This window comes from Rousettus aegyptiacus, unplaced genomic scaffold, assembly GCF_014176215.1.
Source record: "Rousettus aegyptiacus isolate mRouAeg1 unplaced genomic scaffold, mRouAeg1.p scaffold_m13_p_14, whole genome shotgun sequence".
Taxonomy (NCBI): Eukaryota; Metazoa; Chordata; class Mammalia; order Chiroptera; family Pteropodidae; genus Rousettus; species Rousettus aegyptiacus.
Window position 1 is genome coordinate 59,238,247 of NW_023416289.1, and position 25,941 is coordinate 59,264,187.

Below are 25,941 nucleotides of genomic sequence, written 5' to 3' on the forward strand. Positions count from 1 at the left end.
AGAAACTCCCGGGGAGCTGGGTGGGGTGACGTGGTGGAGAAAGTTGAGGGACCGCCTGGGGTGGCCGGGGGCCCGTGCCCTGGCCGGCCCCGCGTGTCTGCTGCTAGTGCCTCTTGGGAGCACAGATCTGCATTTGGGGGGAAAAGCCCTGTCTCCTGGCTTCCTGGGGGAGATGCAGAGTCGATGGTGAAGCCGAGCCAGGTGCCGAAGCCCCCTGGGGCCCCACGTCTCTGCATGGGCCCCAGACCTGGTCCCCTCAGAGCCCTTCCCAGCCCTCGACGAGGCTGCGGCTGCTGAAGACCCAGCTCCTGCCGCTTCTGGCTCAGAAGCTCCTGCTGGACATGATGTCACATTCGCGTCTCCGCAGCTGGCCATCTGTGGGGTTGGTGCGCGTCCAGAACACACGCCCGGGCCCGGCCACGGTCCAGGATGGGGAAAAAACAAGAGGAGAAACGCTCACATCGGCCCATCCCTGTCCCGGGACCGGAGGACGCCAGCCCCTGAATGCCACGCAGGTCGTGTGGCCCTCAGCCTGGGTCCCCGTGGAAGGACAGGATGGCTTCTCCAGAGCAGCAGCAGCCGCCTCATGCCCGGTTTCCATGTGAAAAAATCAGTCGCTCACGATCCCAACAGAGGGACCCGCAGCTCTCGGCCTCCAATTGATTATTCAGCAGCGCGTCTCCGCCGAGTTGGCCTCCAGCCCCCGCCCCAGCACTGCCTCCCTCTGCCCTTGTGGGGCGTCTTCGGCCTGAGGTCTGCGAGGACGTGGAGCAGGTAACGGGCAGCAATCCGTCCAGGCCAGCAGCTCCACGGCAGCGGGTGAGAGGAGTCGTGACCGCTCAGGCAGCTCCCGAAGGTGTAAGCTCCACATGGACCGAGAAGACACCAGCTCCAGGCTGGCCGCAGGTGGCAGAGTGATTGATGTGGGGCGCCCTGATGGCCCTGCCCGCCGCGGAAGACGCCCTGCTCCCCCAGGCTGCCGGCCAGGCCTGTCCCCTGGACACTCGGACCCCACGTGCAGTGGGAACCTCCCTCCGATTTGCTTAGTTACAAAAGAACATTTAAACATTATTGCTGGTGATAAGATACAGGGGACGTCAGCTGTACTCGGCTCGATCGTCTTTAAGCACACGGTTCCGTGTGTCCGGGACACTCGCGAGGCCGCGCGGAAGGCTGTCATCTCGCAGAACTGACACTCCGCATCCGGACGGGACCCCTGCTCCTCCCACGCCCAGCTCCCGGCCGCCGGCGTTCCAGTTCATCTCTCGCCTTTGACGACTCCAGGCATCTCGCGTGAGAGAAGTCCCACGGGGTTCGTCTTCTCTGTGACCGGCTGGCGTGTGTCGCCGAGCAGAACGTCCTCAAGGCTCGCCAGCGTCGTAGGCTGTGTCAGCTTCTTTCCTTCCTAAGGCTGAATCTTGTTCCATCACACGATGGGCTCCGCTGAGTTCATCCACGCACCCGCTGACGGGTGCTCAGGCGGCTTCCGCCTCTTAGCTACTGTGAACAGCGCAATTTCTTGGAAGTTTTAAGACTCTCGGGTAACTAGAATTTCAGCACTTATACATTAATCGTAACAACAGCGACGCCAATGGCTAAGACTTATTGTGCCCTTACTTTGGGCCGGGCGGTGTGAAAACGCTTCCCAAACTCGTGTAGTCCTCACCCCTCGGCTTATCCCCACCTGACGGGAGCGGAAACCGAGGCGCACACAGGGGCTTGAGGCCCGATGGCCACGCCCGGACTCCCGGGAAACTGCCTCCCGCCCCGGTTCACGGCGGCGGGCGACCCGGCTCTACCTGGTCACGAACACTGCGGCGTCCACGGGGGGCGTGTCGTCCTTCCCTCCCGGGACCTGGTTGTTGCCGAGGTAACGCGCGCCTCCGTATTCTTCATTCTGCCAGTGACAGAAGCTCTCCAGGGACCGCTCGCCGTGGTGCCCAATGGACAACTTGGCCTAAAAGAAATCGGGGGGGGCGTTTAGAGAAGGGAAGGCCCAGGGGAGCCACGGTGCCCGCCCAGGCCACAGTGTGGGGACGGAGATGGCTGCTCGCTGGGGCAGCGTTGGGTGATGCCGCCCCAGCCCCCGCCCCCGACACAGGCCCGACACAGGCCCGACACCAGCGGGCAGCTGCAGACACCAGACGGAGCACGCCAGGGGCCTGCTTACAGGCGCAAAGGGAGACTACGCTATTAAAGAAAAGCGTTTTTCTTTCCTGGCAAAATAAATACAGTGCGCCCTCCTTGTCCCGTGCATTGCCTGACTCTGCAGGAAATGCTGTCAATCAAAAGACCAAAGAACCAAGCTATGGGGACTCCGATTTGGGCTGGCGCTCAAGCATAGCTCCAGGAGAGCGGCCACGGCGCCAAAGACCTCGCCACCGGGGCCTCGGCACAGGTGAGACGCGCCCGGTGACGGAGGGTCGCCCGCGAGCCCGTTGCTAGGGCTGCCTTGGGACTGAGCAGGTCACATGCACTTCTAGTAACGACCGCTCTCACGGGACATTCCCGGCCCCGGCCCAGGGCTCCCTGTCACCATCCGCAAAGCCAGAGAGAGCGGAGGAGACACACAACCCCCGGATCCTCTTCAGCGGCCGACGGCAGCCGGGGGCGTCCAGACCAGGCCCGCTGCCTGCGCGCAGGGCCCCGACGGGGACTTACAGGACGGCGCTGCAGGAGGACAAGCCTGGTGACCTGGATGTTTACTTTAATCCCAAGGCTCTGGTGCTGAAACATGCTGTGCACCTGTCGAGAGAGAGAAAAGAAATAGAGATGAAAACGTAAAAAGTTTTTTTTTTTTTTTTAAATACAGTGGTATCCTGGATGATTCTGAAACAGAGAAGAGATAATAGGTAAAAACTAAGGAAATCTAAAAAAACTATGAACTTCGGTTACTAAAAATGTATCGATATTGGCCCATTAGTTATAGTAAACACGCCACACTAATGCATATGAATAGGGGAAATGGTATGAAAACTCTGTTATTGGTCCAATTTTTTAAAATCTAAAACATCAAATACAAACGTATTTATTTATAAATAAAACAAAATATAAATTCCATTCATTAAAATTCTACTCATTAAAATTAACATTAATTTTAATATTTCATATGTTCTTCCGGTATAAAAAAATCTAAGGAAAGAATAATTATATGAAATTCGGTGTTCATAGACAAAGTCTTATTGGAACAAAATATATATATATGTATGTATGTATATATATATATGTGAAAAATATAATCCAGGTTATATTTTTCCAAAAAACTCCCATAAATATGAATTCCCCAAAAGGAACATGTATACGATTTTTTTAAAAACCCTTGGGAATAACACACACGTGTATGCAGACGTACACATAAACACTAAACTAAGCCAGAAATCATTTGGTTAACAAAATGTATAGAACAGATTATTTTGGGGAAAAAAGAAAGAAATTGATGTTAGGTGACCCTGGGCTTTCACGCAGGAGGCTGAAGGACGCTTTTGAGAAGAGGCGGTAGGAGGTCAGCGCCCGTGGCCACCTGCTGGGTACCAGCTTGTATCATCCCCGACCCCCGTCACCGTCCATCACGTCTGGCATCTCCGCCCACCACCTTGGCGTGAGATAAAAGCCACCTGCTCAAGACCCCCAACCAGCTGCTGATGGCCCCAGTTCAAATCCAGGCTCGTCTGGCCAAAAAAGACCATATTCCTTCTTTATTCCCAGAAGTCCTCATTGTGAACAAAGTTTATCACAGAGATAAAGCTATAACAACAGAAAAAGATTGGTCCCTCTCAGTTTTGCACCCCTCGTTGGTAGAGCTTAACGGGAAGGACCTCGCTATCAAGAAATCAAAGGAAAGTATTTCAAGGGAGAGAGAGGGGAACCCTTAAATAACTGACATGGGGAAAGAGCCCACTGATTTGGGGTTCCCCAGGTCTCATGTCCCTTCTGAGTTCTTTTTTCTGTGACGTGGAGAAAACAGGAGGCAGGAAGGGCCAATGGGAAGTGACCTAGGTGGCCTAGGTGTAAGGTACAGTGAGAACACGGATCAGAATCTCTGCTTTTTGAAAATACATTTATATATTTCATTATGTCTTGGTTTGGGTTTTTTTCCCCCCAGTTTTATGAGCTATAGTATAATATAACATTGTATTAAGTTTTAGGTTACAACATGATGATTTGATATATGTATATATTGTAGACAGATCACCACAATAAACTCAGTTAACACCCATCACCTCACAGCCATAGTTCTTCTTCCTTGTGATAAGAGCTTTTCAGATCTACTCTCTTAACAACTTTCGACTACACCATGATGTTTACTGTGGTCACCATGCTCTACATAACATCCTCAGAACTTCGTTGTCATGCAGCTCAGCAGTCCCCAACCTTTGTGGCACCAGGGACAGGGGGCTCCTATGAGAATCAAACGCCTGATGACCTGAGGCGGAGCTGAGGCGGTGATGCCGGGGCCGGGGAGCGGCTGCAGATGCAGATGGAGCTTCGCTCACTCGCCCGCCACTCACCTCCTGCTGTGCGGCCCGGTTTCTAACAGGCCATGGACTGGTACCAGTCCACGGCCCGGAGGTTGGGGACCCCTGATGTAACTGGAAGTTTGTATCTTTTGATCACCTTCAACTCTTCTGTCCACCCCCCACCTCTGGTAACTGCCCATCTGTTCTGTCTCTGAGTTCGAATTTTCAGATTCCACAGATAAGTGATATCATACAGTATTCATTTTGTTCTGACTTATTGCACTTGGTTTTAAATATTCTACTTGTTTTTTTGTTTTTTTTTTTCCCCTGGTAGAAATAATCTAGGGGGAGCATTTTCCAGCGGGGGGAGTAGGGGTGCTAAAACTTCCACTAGTTGTTGTGTATTGATCAGAACACCGGCAGCAACATAAAACAATGGCCAGGACAGACGGCGGAGCCACAGTTAACTCAGGCCATGTGAAGCTGGATGTGGCGTCCGGCACACCAATGTCAGAGCGCACCGTGTTCGGGCATCTGTGGGACCAAGGAATTAGCCGTGTCATTGCTTGAATTTTACTCTTTGAAACTATTATTAAAAAAAAAAAAAAGTGTAATTTAATAGTCTTTCCCACCAGGAAAAATGGAACACATTCCGTTGTTCTGTCTTTACTGCCCACCCCCAAACTTCCTTTCCTCAAGAACGAAATAGCATTTTTTTTTTTTAAATACTGGACCATCCATCATCCGCAGGCCAACTCTGAAGTCATGTCTTAATTACCTATCCCCAAACCTGGGTGAAGGAGGATAAAAAAAATAAAATAAAAAAAAAAAGCACATCACTTTTTCCTTGTTTTGATATTTTGAGAACCACCCAATGGCTTCAATTCAAATTTTTCCAGAAATATTCAGCATTAGGATTGGGCCCAGACTGGAAAACCTCAATTCAAAACATGAAAATTAGGAAGAATGAAAATGCATAGTTAGGAGGGGAAAATTCAGGTTGCACAGAGTTTCAAGGTGCCGCGTAAACACCACCGGTAACAGCGACACCAGCCAAACGTGTTAAAGAACCCTGACCCCGTAAAGAAACAGCAGAGGAATTCTCAGCGGCGGTCGGACAGGCCACAGGAAGGAACACGAAGAGCCTGCGTGGAGAGATGCGTGAGTCAGAAAGGACCAAACCTCAGCAAAACACCCCCTTGTCCGAATCTCGTTTTCTCCTCGCCGGGCTGATGGGAATTCTCTGTCTTCCACGCACCACGACCCCAAAGGCTCAAATGTACAAAAAAATATGCACTAAAGGTGGAGAACAAGCCTCATGCTCCAGGGGCTGGAGGGAAGGGGGCGGAGGAGCTGTCGTTTGATGGGTAGAGAGTTTTGGTTTTGCGAGAAGAGAAAGTTCTAAAGACGAGTCGCACGATGGTGTGAATATATTTAACGAGGCTGAACTGTACACTTAAAAATGACTAAGATGCTAAATTTTGTGACGTGTATTTCACCAAATTAAAAACTGTTAATTTAACAACAACAACAACAAAGCTCCATGCTCTAAACGACATTGTCCAAAGCCCATGGGAATGCAGTTCTCCTTGACATGGAACAAGGGTGCTCACGTCCAGGAGGAGTCTGACCACGACTAACGTGTCTTGTCACTTGACAGGAGCTGCACTGTCCCACAAACCTCAGCAGAGCACAGGGCAGACGCACAGGGTCTCCCTGGAGGCCTGGCGCCAGCCAGGCCGGCCGAAGTCGGCCAACAGCCACCACACGCAAAGCCGCAGGCCTCGAAAACATGTAACAAAGTCTCCCGACTTTTTTCCCATGGAAATTCATGCTCAGGAGAAGTCCTGGAGGCAGGGGCCATACGATGCTTAGGGAGACACCTGGAATGGCCCAGCAAATCGTCTGGAAATTCTGTCTCCGGCGTCCAGCTCTGGCTGGGTCCTGGCAAGGGTTCAGAGCTCTGGCTGCATTGGTCACATTTCCTTGGCAGCCTGGGGGCCGAGCTGGGTGGACCGCCTGCCGGCAGCTCACTGCGGCTCTCCTGGCTGGGAGACTTGGGGACATGGTCAAGGAGGAGCAGACAGGGACCAGAGAAGGAGCAGGTGACAGGGTCACCTGGGGAGGAGCTGGTCACAAGCTAAGCAGGGTCTTTCACAAGAGCACCACCTACCTGTGGGACTCAGGCCGCCCCCCTCCCAAGACAGACAGGGACTGCAGTTGACACAGGACACCATTCAGACCTCCACACAGGAGGTCCTGGAGCAGCAGCACCAACCTCGCCCGGGCGCTGGGAGATGCTTGGTTCGAAGCCCACCCTGAACCCACCGAATCAAAGACCTGGGGGTGGGCCCGGCAGCTTCCTGTGGACGGCTGCGGGGTACGAGAGCCAGGGCCGCTGACACCCCCCTAGTTTCTCTGGTCGCCGGGAGAGGCTGGTTGTTGGTTTCTCATGGTAATTGAATAAAATTGATGTCATTTTCCCTGCAAACAGAACTTGCCTGGAACGTGTCAGGGTTACACTCCACCCCGTGGTCGTTAAGGAAGCTGAAAACAACCCGAACGCTGTCAAGGGGCCCCGTTTTCCAACTTGGCTGCCCACACCCTGGGTTTCCAGCGCCGGACCACCTGCTTCTGTCTGCAATCTGTTCTGTAAAATATTCTGGCCCCTGGGTCACCACCCAACCAGAGGGAAATCAAGTTATGTGTGTAAAAAAGACACTACAGAACATCTGGAAAACTGGCAAAAGCCGGGGCCACAGCACCCCTCTGGGGCTCGCTGCGGGCTGAGAGATGGGGGGGGGGGGCTGACAGATCAGGTGAGTGGGTGGCTGGAGACCCTGAGCCAGGAGTAAGGGTCCATCTTCCTGGATAAGAGCCAGGCGAGGGATCTTTTATTCTTATTTTTTATTATTATTATTATTTTTTTTTAGGTGAAGCAACTCTTGGTTGACCTCATGGATTGCAAGGACCTTGTCAGTTTACGATCCCTTATTTTTTATTTTTTATGCCTACAGCACCTGGTCTTCCTAGGTGGTCTCCCATCCAAGCACTAACCAGGCCCGACCCTGCTCAGCTTCCGAGATCAGAGGGGATCGGGCTTGTTCAGGGCGGCAGGGCCGCAGACTGGAGGGATCTTTTAAAACACACTTAAAACCCCGCAGCAGCTTTCCATTTCAGGTGCAGTGAAGCCCACTCCCTCCCACCCCTGCACCCCGCCCCCCGCCTACCAGCCTGCGAGGCTGGCCAGCACCCCTTGCACCCAGCCCACCCTCCCCATCCCCCACCCGGAACCGCCTCTCTCTGCGCCTCCCAAATGCCAGGTGGACCGCCACTAGCTAGCAACTCGACGCCCTCCCTTCCAAATGGCAGGTGCGTCGCTGACCGCCTGTCACTCGCCCTCACCTGGATCTTCGCAGCAGTTGGCCCGTCCTCGCCAACGCTTATGATTTTCGATACGAGCACCCTAACGAGCGTTGGGTGGCGTCTCCTCGTGGTTTTGCTCTGCGTTTCCCTAATGACTAGCGACGTGAGACATCTTTTCACGTGCTCATTGGCTACTTGATGTCTTCTTTGGAGAAATTTCTATTCGAGACTTTTGCCCAGTTCTTAAATCGGGTTTTCTGTTGTTGTTGAGTTTCGGGAGTTCGCTCTATGCTCGGGATCTTATCAGATGTGTAAGCTGCGAGTACTTTCTCTCCTTTTCCCCTGCTGATTGTGGCCTTTTACGCACAACAATGTTTTAATAAGATTAAGTTCAATTTGTCTCTTTCTTCTCTTGTTGCCGGTGCCTTTGGTGCCATATCTAAGAAATCGCTGCCAAGTCCCGCATCGTGAAGCTTTTCCCCTATTTTTTTTTTTTTCTAGGAGTTTTACAGTTTGGGCTCTACGCTCAGGTCTTTGCTCTCTTTTGAATTAGTTTTCGTACATGGTGTTAGGTAAATGTCTACCCTCATTCGTTTACATGTGGAGCTCCAGTTTTCCCAGTACCATTTGTTGAAGACTGTCACTTTGCCACTGAAGGGTCTTGGCACCCTTGCTGAGAATCGCCTGACCATCCGTGTCAGGGTGCGTTGCTGGGACCTCTGTTCCATTCTGTTTGTCTTCACGTGAGCACCACAGCATTTTCATCACTATAGCTTTGTAGTAAAAACTGAAATCAGGAAGCGTGAGTCTTCTAACTTTGACCTCACAGGATTTTTTTGGCTACTCAGGATCCCTTGAGATTCTACGAGAATTTTAGTATGGATTTCTCTATTTCTGCTGGAAGAATAATATTGATATTTTGCTAGAGTTCACTGAATCTGTAGGTTGCTTTGGGTAGTATTGATATATTCATAATGAGTCTTCCAACCTCTGAACACAGATGCCTTTCTATTCATTTACGTCTTAATTTCTCCCATCAGTGTTTTGTAGTTGTTAGTATATGTGTCTTTCGTCTCTTAATTCTCAGGTAGTTTATTATTTTTGATGCTACTGTAAATGGAGTTTTTTAAATTTCCTTTTTGGATTGTTCATTTTTAGGTAGAGAAATGCAATTTGTGGTGGATTCGTATCATACTACTTTGATGGATTATTTTATTAATTCTAAAATTTTTTGTGGAATTGTAGGGTAGTCTACATATAAGATCATGTCATCCATGAAAAGATTTTACTTCTCTCCTACTCCGATGCCTTTATGTCTTTGTTTTCCCTAACTGCCCCGACTAAAACTTCCAGCACTGTGCTAAGTACAAGTGATAAAAGCAAGCATTCTTTCCTTACTCTCCATCTTAGAGGAAATGCTTTCTGTCATTTGCCACTGAATATGATGTTTGTTATGGGTTTTTCATATTCGACTTTTATCACATTGAGGTAGTTAACTTCTATCCCTGTTTTGTCACGTTTTTATCACAAAAGGGTGTTGAATTTTCTCAAATGTCGTCTTCTGCATCGATTGTGCTTTATTTTTCTTCATTCTGTTAGTGTGGGAAATTACACTGATTTTTGTTTGTTGAAACATCCTCATGTTCCAGAAATCTATCCCACATCGTCATGGTTTATTATCCTTTTAACATGCTGTTAAATTCAATTTGTGAGTATTTTCTTGAGAATTTCTGCATCGATGTTCATAAGGGAAATCATTTTCTCGTTTGTAAGGAACTATAGTTTTCCTGCAATGTCTTCATCTGGCTTTGGTATAAGGGCAATGCTGGCCTCACAGAAAGAGGCAGGGGGTGTTCCCTCCAGTTTTTTTCCAAGGAATTTGAGGATGACTGGTGACTTAGTAGTATTTTAGATAGTTCGGTGTAATTCACCAGGGAAACTATCGGGCCCAGGGCTTTGTCAGGAGATTTTTGATTACTGATTCATCCTCCTATCAAGTTATAAGTCTATTTGGATTTTCTATTTCTTCATTATTAAGTCTTGTTAGGTTTTGTGATTTTAAGAACTTGTCCAAGTCGCTTAGGTTATCCAATTTGTTGGTGTGTAATGATTCACAGCACTCTTAGAATCTTATTGTTTCTATAGAATTGGCAGTCATGTCTCCACTTTTATTTCTGATTTTAGTGATTTGAGGTTTTTTATTAATCAATCTAGCTAAGGTTTGTCAGTTTTAATTTCTGAAGAATCAACTCTTGGTTTTGTTGATTTTCTCTATTATTTTTCTATTCTTCATTTTATCTTAGCTATAATCTGTATTATTTCATTTCTTCTGCTAGCTTTGAGTTCAATTTGTTCTAGTTCCGTAAGTTGTAAAGTTAGGTTATTGATTTGAAATCTTTTTAATGTAAGCTTTTATAGCTATCCATTTCCTTCTGAACACTGCTTTTGCTGTGTCTCATAAGTTTTTGTATGTTTTATATTCATTATTATTTATCACATTATTTATGTATTTTTTCATTTCCCCTGTGATTTCTCCCTTGACCCACTTGCTTAAGAGTATGTTGTTTAATTTCCACACATTTGTGAATTTTCCAGTTTTCCTTCTGTTACTGATTTCTAAGTTAATCCTATGGCAGTCAGAGCTGATAGTTTGTATGGTATCTTTTAAATCTATTAAGCCTTAATTCGTGATACATCCTGGAGAATATCCCCCGTGCACTTGAAAATAAGGAATACTCTGTTGTAATTGGGTAGGGTGTTCTGTATGTCTATTAAATCCAGTTGGTTTATTGTGTTGTTCTAATTTTCTCTTATCTTCTGTCAAGTTGTCCTATCTACTACTAAGAGTTCTAGAAATGAAATCTCTATTATTACAGAACTATATATTTCTCCCTTTGGTTCTATCAATTTTTGCTTCATATGTTTTAATGGTCTGTTACGAGGTGTGTAAACACTTAGAACTGTTATTATCTTTTGCTGTGTTGAAACTTTTATTAATGAATGCTATTCTTTTTTGTTTCTTGCCAACTTTTTTTGATTAAAGTCTATTTTGTGTGATATTAGTATAGCCACCCATGCTCTCCTACAGTTACTATTTGCATGAAATATCTTTTCCAATCCTTTTGCTTTCAACTTATTTGTGTCTTCGGATCCAAAACGAGTCTCTTGTAGACAGTATATCCTTGGGTCACATTTTTTAAAATCCATTCTGCTGATTTCTTTTGATTGGAGAGTTTAATCAATTTCCATTTAAGGCAGGAACTAATAAGAAGATACTTCTGCATTTTGCTATTTGTCTTCTATGTATAGTTTTTTTTTTTTGTCTCTCGTTCCTACCTTATTTTTTTAATATGAAATTTTATGAAATCGTTTATTATGAAATTTTTATTACGAAATTTTAAGTTCTCTTCCCATTTCCTTTTGTGTGTACTATATAGCTATTTTCTTTGGGTTGCCATGGGGATTGCATTTAATATCCTAAAGTTATTACACTCCAATCTGAATTTATACAAGCTTAGATTCAACAGCATACGCGACTGTAACGAGATGGTTTTTAAAAAGCAAATAAATATGGAATTATAAATCAGGATGAGAACCAACGAGTAGAAAGCAGCCTGCAACAATGAAGAAAACACGCTGGCCTTTTCAGAGGGGGCGAGCCAGGAAGGTCTCCTCCAAGGCGATATTTACGAGGGGGCTTAAAGGAGCTAGCTTTGTGAAAAGTGGGGAGGGGCGCGTTCTTGAAGACACCGTGAGTGTGAAAAGAACTCCGGGTGCCTGGGAAATGGTGGTCCAGGTGGCAGGAGTCAGTGCTGATGGAGTGAAGGGAACAAGGCTCAGGGGAAGCAGGTGGGCCCAGTCACGCGGCTTCAGCGAGCCATGCGACAGAGGGGAGGGGTTCCATATCAAACGCAAGGGAAGACGCAAACAGGCTTAGCACCCCTCAGGGACGAAGTCCTCATACTGCTGGATGGGGATGGTGTTGGCCGCTCAGCAGTAAGGATTCAGGAGGAAGAAAATAGAAGTGACGAGCCCGGCGAAGCAGCTGCTGCGGTCGTGAGGGCCAGAAACAACGGCGGTCTGTCCGCGCTGGAGGTGGAGATAAACGACAAGCCCCCACATGCTCGTCGCCCTGAACGAGGCGCGACGAGGGTCCCTCAGCCCTGGTTTGCGTCCTCGCCCTGCCCTGCCCTCCCTGGCTCTACACCCATGTCCCCTGTCATTCCTCCCAAGCTTCCCTTTTCCTCTCTGTAAAACACGAATGATGAAATCCACCAGGTCTGAAAAGGAAGTGGCGTGAAATCACCACTGTCGCCTGGACCAGCCGGTTCAGCACAGGCATTCACTTCCTTCCTTCCTCCCCATCTCCCAAACGCGGGCCACCAGTGACAGACTAACACATCACAACTAAACCAATACATCACAACTATGGGATACTATGACCACCGTGAGCAAACACTTGACACCAAATGCTCTCAGCTCTGGACATGTCGCATGCCAAGGCCCTACGAGGCACTCGGCTTGCCGCAGGGACGGGGACCTAAGTTTAGCCTCGGGGGTCAGGGCAGCACGCCTAGGTGGCCAGGCTTCTGCCCACAGAGACATTCCAAATCCGGGGAGCTAAGGAGATGGAGCCAGTTCCGACCTGGAGGGCCACAGCAAACCTGCTGAGCCAGATGGCCGGGCTGGCGGCCTCTCCGCCCTGCTCGCTGCGCCTGGGGGACCCCGCTCAACCATAATCTTGTCCCATCCTCCCGGCCTGGGAGGCATCTTACCTACTAACAGGAATCCCTTTTCTGAAACGGCCATGGGCAGGATAGAATCCTCCAGATCTTCAGAACTAGAAGCTGAGGGGCTGACGTTTGCTACGGAGGCCGGTCTTGGTTAGAACAGAGTGTGAGGCCTGAATGGACCTTGTTTTTAGATTTGCTGAACGGCGACCCACGCGGAGGGACAGAGAAGCAGCTGCTTTCTACATCCGCGGGCGGCTCAGGGCGCTCTGGGGCCATCCGCTGTGTGGCACGTCTCGGCCCAGAAAGCCAGGGACAGACATCGGGGGCGCCGCCCTTACGGGGAAGGCCTCGCCAGGAAACACCTGCATCCCGGTTCGACCCGCTGGGCCCCGGATCTGCCGTCAGCAGCGGGACCTGGAGCCTACAACGTCTCAGGAGTTGAGCTAAGAGGGGCGAGCTGGGGTGGGTTAAAATCTAGGTGGCACCCGACAGTGTCCCCTCCCCGCGGCTCGGAGATGGAGACACGTTGGAATGAAGGCGGCCACCACCCCGTCCCCATCCTTCAGCCCTGACAGACCCTGGATGGCGGAGAGGGCGATGCTCCCCCGTCCACCCCACCCCCGCCCCGCCCCACCCCAGCCCAGGTGATAAATTACACAAGAAATGTCAACGCAGGAGCTTTGCCTTATTACCGCTTCAGCTGCTTGTACTTGTGCCCTGGACAATTTTTTAAAAAATAAATGAGGTGAAATGATCCACAGATGAAAGAACCTGGTGCAGAGCCAGCCCCACCCCCACCCTCACCCCCACCCAGCCCTCCCCGCAGGTGTCCGCTGGGCAGGCTGGGGCACCGCCACCCATCGGCATCCAGCCACCTGGGTTTCCGCGAAGGAAGCGCCCAGAAGCGCTTCTCAGAAACCAGGCCAAGCGCCACTCGAAGTTAACGAAGGCGATTCCACTGCGGGGCGCACACTCCGGAGAACTGAAAGCAGGGGCTCAGGCAGCCAGTGGCACGGCTCTAACGGCCCGAACGAGGGGGCAGCCCAGTGTCCGAGGACGGACGCATGAATCAGCGAAACAAACGCAGCCTGTGCCTACGCGGAATATTATTCACCCCGAAAAAGGAAGGGCATTTGACACACGCTACGCGTGGCCGAACCTCGAGGGGCCAGTCACAAGGACAAACACGGCACGACGCCACTCCTGGGAGGTGCCTAGGACAGGCCAGTTCACAGCGGCACAAAGTAGAACGGCGGTGGCCAGGGGTGGGGGGAGGGGAAGGCTTAGTGCTTAACGGGTCCGGAGTTCCACTTTTGCAAGATGAAGAAAGTTCTGGAGATGTGTGGTGACGATGGTGATAAGACAACGTCAATGTCCTTAATGCTACCGAACTGTACGCTTAACAACGGTTGCCGGTAAATGTGTTTTTTACCACAATTTCTTAAAAAAAAGAATAAACCTGAGAAAAGTTTAAACAGATAAAGAAGGGAGGGAAGGAGGGAGGGAGAGAGGGAGGGGGGAGGGAGGGAGGGCAGGAAGGAAGGAAGGAAGGAAGGAAGGAAGGAAGGAAATTAATGGAACTCCCAGACTTCCCCGCTCTGAAGGGGAAGGTGACCAGGTGCCACGCAGGCCACGTCTTGAGGACGGACCGCGGGCCTGGGCCGCACGGGGAGTCGCACTGCCGGGAGCCCTGCGGAAGAGCCCACCCGGCGAGGACGCAGCCCGCGTGGGTGGGGAGCGCGCTCGCGGACTCACCATGTTCATGACGGTGAGGATGAACCTCTGGGCGGCCTCGGCCCCGTGGTACTGCACCATGTCGGCGTCGGCCACCACCAGCGTCTCCACCGTGTGCTCGTTGGTGAGCCGGATGGCGTCCCTCCGCTCCCGCCTGCCCCTCCTCGGCTTCTGCTTTTCTAGAAAACAACGAAGACGTCAGTTTCCAAAACCAGAGAGCGGGCCTTGCACGGGGCCTCCCGAGAGACCGCTCGGTCCCCATCGGCCAGCACGGGGACCTCGCGCGTCACAGTGGACAGAGGTGGAGCTGATGGGCGGAAGCCGGGGTGCTCGGGAAGCCAGATGCCACCCCAGCGGAGGGGGCAGGTGGCCCTGGATGTCACGGCAGAGAAACTGTGTCACTTTAGAGGAACATGGACAGTGGCACAAAGTCACGGGGGGACAGGAAGCTTGGGCCCAGTGGGGAGGGCTCGGAAGGCGCCTCGGGGTCGACGGCCCAGATGGGAAAGGCCCACAGCCACGGCCCAGGAAGCAGGAGGCGGGGACACCCGCCCCCACATCCCCCGGAGGCTGGCGTTCCGGGGACTGTTCTGAGAGTCATCGATAACAAGTCACAAACGTTAGGGGGCACAAAAGCATTATTTCAAAAACAAAAGAGAACATAATCAGAAAAACAACATCGCACAGGGCACACGTCCGGGCCCAAGATGCCCATGGGTCCTTGCTCGCCCCCGGGGAGGGCGACTGGTGAACGTGTCACTAATCCCGTGCTGACTCTTTAGGTGAGGTGACTCCCGACACGGCAGTCCTTGGATACCCAGCTATCGCGGCTCCGTGGCGCCACCCAGAATGTCAGAGCCCTCAAGGGTGCGGAAGCGCCCAAGGCCAATCTGAAGCGCACGCTCTCGGGGTCCAGGTGTGAGTCGACAGGCGGCTCTTAACTCCAGGGCTATTGTTCCCGCCTCTCACACCGGCCCATCCAGAAGCCACCTGTCACAGTGTCCACGCAGCCACCCCGGCCTCCAGATGCACCAAGCAGCTCCACAAAGTGACCCAATCGCTCTGGAGCCAAAAAGGCATAGTGACCGGTCACAGTGTACGAATGACAGTTCTCTGTACGGTGGAATGTACGACTGTGAAAACTGGGAAACGATCTAAATATCCAACCACCGCGGGGGCCGACAATGGTCCGACAGTACGCAGCTGTGAAGGTCACCTTTGTGGAGATTCTTCAGAGATGTAGCGAGAAGCAGAGAGAAATCTGTACCTACCGCTAAATCCCAATTTTTCAGACTTTACGCCCTAAGGCGATAGCAAGTCCGTGAAGAACCTAAGGACGTAACTAAACAGGTGACGTGTGATCTCGCTTTTCCTGTTTCTCCCCCTCTGTATTTTCCACATTTATACAGGGCACACGTATTACTTCACTTAAAATATCGTTAAGCGTGAGGAAAACACGAAGCCCAATGGCACCGCCAGCCTCTCCGAGGCCAGCATGTACAAGCCGCCTCTCGGCGTCGCCGCGATGGCTGCTCGGTACCCAGGTTCACGGCTCGTCACACATTTTCAGGGCTTCCTCTGGAAAGAAGCCGTACTTTAAGCCGAGAAGGTCACATGAGTAACATGTGTCCGGCAGACGCCAGTTTGGGCATGGAAGAGCTGAGCCCCTGCTGAGAAGAGCAGCCCATCGCCCGCGGACCCCGGGGGCAGGCGGGTCGCCCCAGGTCGCCGGAAGCGCACGGTCCAGGGGCTCTGCGGGTTTGAGAGGGTTTTCGCTCCGGCTGCCTCATTTGCCCCTTTCACCGTCCCCAGGTCCCTGGCGTAGAGAGCGCTTGGTGTGAACTCATCGGTCGCCTACCAAATGTGCACCAGGATGAATCGGGGGCAGGACCCCCAAGGCTCAGGGAGAAGCGGGAGTCAGGCCCTGAGCTCCACCCCCGGCTGCGGCTCTGCCCACCCGCCCCGCGACATGTGCCAACCTGCTCCTTGCTGCCCTCCGGGCTTAAACATGAGGATGGTGGGGGGCGGGGGGCGGAAAACTCCGCAGGAAAGGGTTCTGTGTTGCACATAACGACCTTGACTTTGCTGCTGCTGCTGCTACTGCGCAACCCCCCCCCCCCCGCCCCCGCTCCCGTCCGCCCCGGGCGGCTGTCAATGACAGGGCCCCCTCTGGGCACGTGGGCTCCGGGCCCTTCACGGCTGCACCATGATCATCCCGCAAGGCAGGGCTCCCCCAGCCGGGCTCCTGCCCGCACCCCCCTCACTGAGCTTCGCTGACTGGGGCTCTCACACCAGGGCCGCGCTGGGCTGGCTGGTGGCTCCGAGACACACCCCAGTGCTCTGTTCTGTCCCCCGCACTTAAAGGGAGCAGGCCCAAGCCTTGTTTCTGACCCCCGGGGGGGGCGGATGGGTTTCGGGAGCTCGGGATTTTTCAGATTTGGCCGGGCAGTGCGGTGTGGTGCTGCGCTGGCGGACCTCTCTCAGGGGAGGTCTAGGGTGGCACACCACCCTCAAGGCGCCACCATTCCCGCAGTGGAGTGAACGAGAGGGGAGGGGCGCAAACAGAGACTCTCGCCAGCCTCATGTCACTGCAGGCCGGGCCTTGCCGCTAACTGAGGCAAAAATCCTGGGTTTGAGAATTGTAGGTAAGAGACCGAGGACCTGTATGCTTTCTATGCAGGTATTTTTCCGGGGCGGCGGGGGAGGGGGCGGGGGGTAGAGGGAAACAAAGGTCGGGAGGGGCGGGTGGGGGACAAGCTTGCCCTCGTCCTCTCTTCCTGCTCCCAACAACCATCATCATCACTTCTGACAATTATTCTCTTCCTATAGGGAAGCCGGAACCAGAATGCTTTTTGTTTTTACCTTACATTCCATTAACTTTATAAATATACCCTAATAGACAAAGTTTCAGTGACACCAATAATCACAGATTACAAGCACCTTGAAAGAGTGAAAAGAAAAACACCAATTTCAGAATATCATGGGTGCTGGATTTAGAGCTGGCCGGAGAGGTCGAAGTTCAGGCTGGGCAGGCGTCCCTCCGGCTTAGTAATGGGCGGTCTCCTGCTGTTTTGGGGACACCAGAGGCGCCCTCGCCCCGCTGACGAGGGCAGACCTCGGCCTCTGAGGGCCCGGGCCTGGGCTGTCGTCACAGACACCAGGGTTGCCCTCCATTCCAGCCCGGCAGGGTTTTTTGCCAGCACGTTGCTGGCGCTGGTGCTGACTACGTAGATTTCCAATCTCTGGCTTCCTATTAGTTTTCTGAGGTTATTTTCCCTTCGCCCCAATTATCCAGTAAAAAAAAAAAAGTCTCTGTGTGTAAATAAGATACCCCAAATCCTTTTTGGAACAAGAGGAGGAAGAGAAAAAGGAAGAAACAAAGGACTTTCTAAATGTACAGTTAGAATATTCAAATTACTATTTATTCTAAGAGTTTAGGGACTATTGAAAATACTGAGCAAATACATAAATGGTTACTGTAGTTACTAGCTTTGCTCTTGGCAAACTAAAAAAGGATCTCAGCTATGAATTGTCATGTCCTATACGACATAGATAATCCTTTTAGTTTAAAAACAGTAATTTGGTATTCACTAGGGAAAAAAGAGGCACAGATCGCACAGTTTGGTGCGAGAGTCCCAAGAGCCAGAAGCCATCCCTGAATGACCCTACTTCCTACAGACCAGAGGGCAGGCCTGGCTGGACCGCGAGCCAGCCCGGCGGATGCAGAATGAGCCCAGTGCCTCTCCAAGCCTAAGTGGCCGTCCACTTAAGTGAGACACTTCCTGCGTACTCAGGGCGTCCCCTGGAGCATTACGATTCTTCAATAAGTGACACCTTCCTTATGAGGGCAATCATGATGGTGATCATGATGGCGCAGCCGCCAGGTCATCTAGAGGTCAAGCACACGGCAGTAGAGACAGAACCCCTGGATTCAAACCCTGGCTCCCCAACTGACGTGCCCCCCCGCCCCGGGGTCATCGCCTGCCCTGTCTCGGCCCAGCTGACTCATCAGTGAAGCGGGGGTGTACCAGTCCTGCCCCACGGGGTGCGGGCAGGCGTACAGGACACCCCGGGGGTCGGCCCCCCGCAGAGCGCCTGGCCCACAGTACGCGCTCGCTCGGCGAAGTGTGGCTGGACTGGCCGGCAGCTACGGTCATTCCCCATGCAGACTGAGATGGGGCGCCGCCGCCTGCAGCGAGGGGCCCCCAGCCACGCGACCTGGGCTGCTGACCCGAGTCGCCCTCTCGGTGCTGGTCAGGAGGCAAGCGGCCGGCCACGGGAGATGCAAAGGAGCATCTGGCACGGTCGCTGCCGCCCCTGGGAGCAGCCGGCCCTGGCGCACACATCCTGGAAACGCATCCGACTTGCGAAGGAACCTTTCGAAGCAGTAAGACCAGAATGCGGGTGTAGGGGACTTTGGTGTTTAGATAAGATGGCCACCCCCTTCCCCTGTGGTTAGAACCTCATTTCCACACCTTTTTCCTATGGGAACGACCAGCCCCTGGGCTCTCTGAGGACGCTCTGCAAAGTCGCTTTTAGGAAGCAGTCACTCCTTCTGAAGGCTTTATGGATGAAACGCCATGGCCACGTGTGAGGGCGTGGGACAGGTAAAGTCACACCTGCGGGGCCAGCACCCTAAGGCACAGTGTCTGCGGGAGGGGCTCCGTGTGCGGCCTGAGGCTACAGCTCTCCATGAGGGGCCACTATGCGGGGGGTAGACCACCGGGGGCATTAGGGGTCTTCTGGCAGAGCCGCCACCCCACGAGGGGATGTCCTCTGGGGCGGGACAGTGACAGATGGTGTCCTCGAAGGTGCCACTGAACGGAAAGGGGTCCCTTTGCCTTCCGTGGCCCTGCCCTGTCTTCTGCACTGGGCTCCGGGGACTGGGAGCCGGTGGCCTGGATACGTCTGGACCACCTTGCCAGCTGGCTTCCTGTTCGGCCCTGTCGACACTATGGCTCCGGCCCCCAGCTTTTGGGGCACTCCCAAGCTAACCTCCCACCCCCCGCAGAGGCGCGTCTGTAAGGTACCAGCTTGGCCTCAGCCCGTGCTGGTCTGACGCCCCCAGAGGCCGAGCCCCAGCCCCACAGACCCCTGCCTCGAGCTCTATAGTCCGAGGAAGACACCTCTTCCTTTTCCTGTCCCCAGCCCTCGGCTGGTAGCTGTTTCCTGGGTTACATCAGCTCCTTCTTTTGTTCATACAGACCTTGACCCTGCTGCAACCCAATCCCTGTGTTAAATCCCTGTTAGAAATACCTGGCCTGGTTTCGGGTCTCTGGCTTACACACGAACTGACAGAGCCTAAAATGAGAGGCTCAGTCCTGAGACGGCTTTCATTCAAGCCTCAAGGATTCCCAGTTCTGGAGCTGAGGATTTATTTTTTTTCACCAGGGACTTTTTAGGCTACTGGGTGAGCACTGTCCACTGCAGAATACTGCCACAGACAGGGACGGTGGCCCGCATTCTGAGTCATTCTTTAACAACAACAACAAAAAACAATCGATCTTTTCGCAAAGGAAATGCAAGCGTCAGTGTGTGCCGTAGAGGTCTTGACAACGTATCGCTGCCACATCCGAGGACCTGGGGACAGTGTGTCTGGATTCAGAGTCAACATGGGAAAGTACAGAGGAGGAAACTAAACTAATTGCTGAGCCGGCGGTGGGTTTTCGGGGGAGGCTTTGCACACGCGCGCGCTTGCAAACACCTTACTTTCCCATCAAACTGTCGGGTCCAAGGTAATTATTTTCTGAACACTTTTTTCTTCTGCCAAAGGGTCTGTTTATAGAAAAACAGCCTTTTCAACTGGAAACGATCGTTCCATGTGTGCAGAAGAGTGCTCAGCCAGGTGAACTTTTCGGCAGTTGCATAAATCCAAAACCCTGGGAAAATAATGGCCTTCTATTTTCTTTTTCTCTTTTTTTTTAAAAAAAGAAAAAATATAAGTTTTGCTCTCCAAGGATGAATTCTTTAAATAACTTCCCCCAAGGCCAAGTCATTTTTATGAAAGGCATCTTTTTCATGTACATTCCTTACAAAGAGAGGTGAAAAAAGGTAGGTTTTGTTTGTTTTTTTGTCTGCTTAAGATTCCAAACGAAGAACTGATCAGCCTTGGAGTCCTGAAGCAGTCCCTAGCTGGGCAGGAGGGGCGGCTGGCATCCCGGCCTGGGAGGGAGAGGGGTCAAGGGCGGGAACACCGTGCTGGCTCCACCTGACGTCTCGGAGGGAGCCTCGTCGGGACCACGCGGCCAGGCCCCGCTGCCCGTGCGTGGGGTGGAGAGACTCTCGCTCGGGCACCAAACACTGACTGAGAACTACTGTGTGCGGGGCACCGCCACCATGCCGGTGACCGTCTGGAAAGAACAGGCATTAACTGCATAAGCGGATGAACACGTAAAAACCTATAAACGTAGCAAATGCTTGCCGGAAAAGATAGATAATGCTACGAAGGTGCATAAAGGAGGGGTTCCAACTCAGACTGAGCTCCAGGAGGGAGTGACTCGTGGGCCCGGATCGGGAGGGTAAGTGAGAGGTACACGGTGGGCCAGAGAGAGGGGAGCTGAAAGCAGGTCGGACAGTGCGGACAGCATGTGCACAGGCCCTGGGGGTGGAAGGAAGCATGCCACGTTCTAGAAACTGCAGGAAAGCGAGGGCGAGGAAGAGCGTGGCTGCCGAAGCGGCTTGAGCCGCAGGCCGGGGCAACCACGGAGGACCACGCGAGTGCGTCTCGGGTTTTCTTCTTTATCCCGGGAGCAGGGGGGAGCTGCCCAGAGCCTGCGCTTTGAACGTGTCACACTGGCTGTTGCGGGTGCGACGGATTCCAGGGGCCGGCACGGAAGCGGGGACACCGACGAGATGACCACTGGAGAGGCTCAGGTACCTGGGGCCATCCCTGAACCAGAGAGGGAGCTGCAGGCGAAAAGCAGCAGATTCAGGACGCACTTGGGCGGTGAAGCCGACGACACCGGGGGTGTTCGGGTGAGCTGAGACGGGCCGGCAGGACGACGCCTGTTTGCAATGGCTGCGCCAGTCACTAACGAGGACCACTCGACTAGCACCGAGTGCCACTGCGGGTTCCGGCCCCGATACGGTTCCGGTGCTTCTGCAGTGCCAAAGTGCAAAGGTCAAGCTGGCTGTGGACATGGAGACTTGGAGCGAGGAGCGACGGCGAGGTAGGAGACGGGCATCAGGAGCCGGGGGCCCCAGGCCGATCCTTCGGGGACCGCGAAACGGCACGGAGGAGAGGGCAGCAACGCGGGGGCGGGGGCGGGGTGCGGCGGGGAGAGCAGAGCGCCGTGTCCCAGGAGCCACGGAAAATAAGTCTCAGGAGGGGGGCGGCTTGGCACCTCCGGTGCAGAAGGGGCCAGGTCAAGAGGGGCCAGGGCTGAGCAAAAGGGGGTTCTCTGCAGGTCCTAGCGAGCGCTCTACTGGAGCGGGGTGGGGGGGGGCTGAAACCAGACCGGGGAGGGGTTCAGAAGCGACGGCACAGCGAGGAAACGGTGCAGACTTTGGTGAAGTCTGGGAGGAGAGAAGTCCGGGATGCTGCTGGAAAGTACCAGGACACAGGGACGACTTCCTGGAGGTGGGGAAAACGTGTGCAGCCGGCGAGGAGGCCTCGGCCCGCGGGGGACCGCCGTCGCCGGTCTGCTTCTGTCGCGCTCCCCACCCGGTCGTGGTCGAGAGAGGAAGGCCGGACTCTGCGAGGAGCGAGGAGGGACCCCGGAGGCTTGGCACGCGCCCACCTCGCGGCGACTGAGCAGATGGACAGTTCTGTTCAGCAGGCGACAGTCAAGCCCAGGCTGTGTGGCGGGTGCTGCTCTCGGGGCAGGGACAAAAGCGAGTGAAAACTCGGCAGTCCTACAAACACCCACGGATGCAGCCCGGGGCCTCTGGGGACAGCTGGCTTCGGACCAGAAGGAGAAGGGGAGGACAAGCGCATTCGCCGCACCAGGAAAGGGCAAAGGTGTGTGTGCAACCAGAAGGCAAGAACCAGGGGACGGGGAAACGGGGCCAGCATCGCCGAGGAGGAGACGGGACGCTACGTCATTACGACGCATCGGACGGGCTGTCACGGGCGGCCCGAGGGAGAGGCTGAATGCTGCTTCTCCTGGTTCATCTCACATCAGTCTAAAGCCTTTGTCTCGACTCTGTTAAATATTAAGTGTGCTTGTGAAAGATCCCCTAGCAGTCTGCTGTCATGACACAGCGCCCCAGACGGGAGACTTAAACAAGAGCACGTACGTCCTCGCGAATGTGGAGGCTGGAAGTCCGGGATACAGGAGGCGCGAGGCTGGGCTCTCTCCATGACGTGGGGACGGCCGCCTTCTCCCTGCGCCTTCGCCAGCAAGGACACTCGTCCACCCGGTCGGGGCCCAGCTAATGACCTTGCTTTACTTAACTGTCTCTTTAAAGACCCTAATTTCCAAATACGGTCATATTCTGAGATGCTGGGAGCCAGGACTTCCACATGTGAAGGCGGGGTGCACAATTCAGCCCATGACAGACACCCGTCTTCTTGCAAACCTTAGGCAGTGTAGATGACACAGGCCACCTTTGTATGTCCTCACATGTGCAAAGCCACATGGCCAGGGCAGCGTGGCGATTCTTGGACGGGACAATTGTCTTCGAGGTGCATCAAGATGCATTTGGCAAATTCAAAAAAAAAAAAAAAAAGAATACAAATGCTTGGAATTATCGTTCATTTTTCAGCCACTTTTCAGCGAACTCTACTGCTGAACGATGGATGACTCTCGCCTACTGGATCGTGACAGTTTTATCTTCTAAACTGATGGGAGGGGAAAAAAGAACATTCCCCAAACGCTCAGCCTGGGGGAAGAAATTAATTAAGGCGCTCGTGTTTCAACCAGAGCAAGACAGGACAAACCAAAGCCTGCGGAGGAGCCCCCTGCACCTGGAGTCGGGGCATCGCTGCTTTAGTCAGGTGGCCTTCGTCTCCGACAAGGAGGCACGGGAAACTTCAGACGGCCCCGAAACTCCTCCGCCTGCGCCGGCAGAGGCGGGTGGGCCAGTCTGCGGAAGAGAAGCGCAAACTCTGCTACTTTGTCACTTCAGCACAAAACTAACATCCGAAGCCTTTGTCCTCCCGCCCCTCCCCCAGGACCCCTGTGTCACTCAGCACCTCATGGGGTGACTGGAGGGACAGCTCCCCAGGTTACTGGGCATTGAGGGTGGGGACGGCCCCTCTCGCCTCTGTACGTCCCACAGGGAGGAGGGCGCCTGGCACATGGTCGGTGTCCAATCGCCGTTTTTGAATGCGTCAGTGAGTGAGAGACAAAGCGAATGAGTGACGGGCAAAAGGACTGAACGATGCAGCCCGCTGCCCTGGGGAAAAACCGGAAACATCTCTTTGACCTCGTAGGGCTCTCGGATGTCAGGGTTCTTCCAAACACGTTAAAATACCCTCTGCTCCCCCAGGCCTCCTGAGTGTCACCGAAGACCCAGGCGTCCCCTCCCACATGGAGAGGAGGCTCAAAGAATCGACACCCAGCCTCAAGGCGGGAGAGTAAGTCCACGAGCTCCTTTTGTGCCCAGACCCGGTCAGCAGGCCAGGACTCTGTCCCAAAGAACGCTCCTCCCAAACGCCAAGGACACACCAGGGCAGAGGACCTGCCACGGCGTCCCACATCCACTGGGGCCCCGACCGCCGCGCTTCCGCCACCGCTGCCCGCGGGCCACAGCCAGGGCAGTGGTCCATTTACGGCCAGGCCGGCCTTTCCTGGACTTGCCCATGGAAATCAGCCTTGGGCTCCGCCAGGGCCGGCCAACCAGCCGAGCGGAGGACGAGAAGGGAACCCGTGTTAGGCCAACTCACGGATTCACTTCGATCCCTCACGCCCGATTTCCCACAGCCCCGCCTCCTTCTGTCGCCCTGCGGCTCCCTCTAAAACCCAAAGAGCCCACCGCGTCATCACACGGGCCTCCGTGAGCTCAAGCACCTCAAGCTTTTCCCACGCCTGGCCTCTGAACATGCTGTAGCTCCTTCTGGAAAGTTCTCTCCTCGACAGTCACCTGACTAACTTGGACTTACAACTCGAACGTCACTTCCTCAAAAGGGACTTTTCTTGGACGTCGTCATCTAAATCACCACAGGCCACTTTTCCTGGATTTGTAATAAATTTTCCATAATTTGTAATAAATATTTCTGTGTTTAATATTAATCTTTTCCCCTATACAGGAAGCTCAGTGAGAGAAGGAACCGTTGTCAGTTTATTTATCTCGCAATACTAGTTCGAAAAATAGTTTTCAAATAAGTGGATGACAGAGAAAAAATAAAGGAATATGAGACTTGTATAGTATCATGGTAAATATTTTCTGAATTTTATCACTTGTGTCGATATCTAAATATTTATCCATGTTTTTATGGTAACTTTCTGGTGTCATTTTCTGAGTCCTCATCACTGAAGAGAGAATTTTAATGCCTTTATATTTTTTACAAAAATTGATAATGTTTGATCTTCTGTCCTTTTTTCTCCATAAATTCCTATCTGAGCTACATTTCATTAGGTTATATTTCACGTCTATGTCTTATCTCATAAGCTATATTTCATCTCTAGCATTGAGGCAATTCTACAGGGAGTTTATCTTTACAATCATAAGAAACATTCTTTACATAGCTTTCTGATTACTTGTCAAAAATACAGAATTTTGGCTTTCTCTTTTGTACAAAGAAAACTCAAGCATCTTACTTTTTTCCTCCCATATCCTTTTCCACTTCTCTGATTTTAAATATTTCTTAAATTTGAGGTATGAATTATTATGAAAGTATTATCATTTATATTTACATCTTCCCTTAATTTTTATTAAAGGTTCACTGAGATATAATTCACGTACTGCACAATTCATCCATTTTTAGTATACGATTCGATGATTTTAGTATATTCTCAGTTCGCAACCATCACGACAATAAAACATTTTCATCACGTGAAATGAAAACCTATCCACCTACTAGCAATTGATCTGTTTCGTTCTGCAACCTCTCCTCCCCCCGCCCTAGGAAATCACTAAGTACTTTGTCTCCAAAGCTTTGTCTATTCTGAACATTTTGTATAAATGGAATCATATAATAAGTGGTCCTTTGTGTCTCAGTTCTTTCGTTCATGTTTTCAAGATTCTTCCATGTTTTAGCATGGATCCAGACTTCATTCTTTTTCATTGCCAAGTAAGTTTCCACTGCACAGATCTACCAATTTGTTTTTATATTCATCGATGTATAGACGTTTGAGTTTGTTTCTACATTTTGGCCATTGTGAATAATACAGCTACGAACATTCATTTGTAACAAGTTTTTATGTGGACAAATGTTTTCCTTTCTTGTAGGTATACACATAGGAGGGGAACTGCGGGGTCATGTGGTAAGACTCTATGCTTAAACTTCTAAGGAACTGCCAGGTGTTTTTCAAAGTGTCACACCATTTCACGCCCCCAGAGGTGGTGTACAAGGGCTCCAATTTCTCCACACTCCTACCAACAATGATTTTTTTATTATAATCATTCTGCCGGGTGTGAACAGGTATCTCATTGTGGTTTTGATTTGCATTTCCCTAATGTGTGATGATGCTAAGCATCTTTTTCTGGTGCTTTTTGGCTGCTGTCTATCTTTTGTGGAGAAATATCTATTCGACTCCTTTGCTCAT

The 25,941-nt window shown here is 52.1% G+C and overlaps 1 protein-coding gene and 1 pseudogene across 1 annotated transcript in view; both read right to left on the minus strand.

The window, feature by feature from the left end:
- ADAMTS17 (ADAM metallopeptidase with thrombospondin type 1 motif 17) overlaps positions 1-25,941 on the minus strand; it is a 194,812-nt gene that overhangs the window by 134,066 nt on the left and 34,805 nt on the right. The window contains exons 4-6 of the mRNA XM_036232032.1: positions 14,312-14,469; positions 2,662-2,745; positions 1,800-1,957 (exon numbers count right to left, since the gene is read on the minus strand). Coding sequence (XP_036087925.1) covers positions 1,800-1,957; positions 2,662-2,745; positions 14,312-14,469 — 400 coding nt within the window. The remainder of the gene's footprint in view (positions 1-1,799; positions 1,958-2,661; positions 2,746-14,311; positions 14,470-25,941) is intronic.
- Positions 7,466-7,584, minus strand: LOC118611598 (annotated as a pseudogene).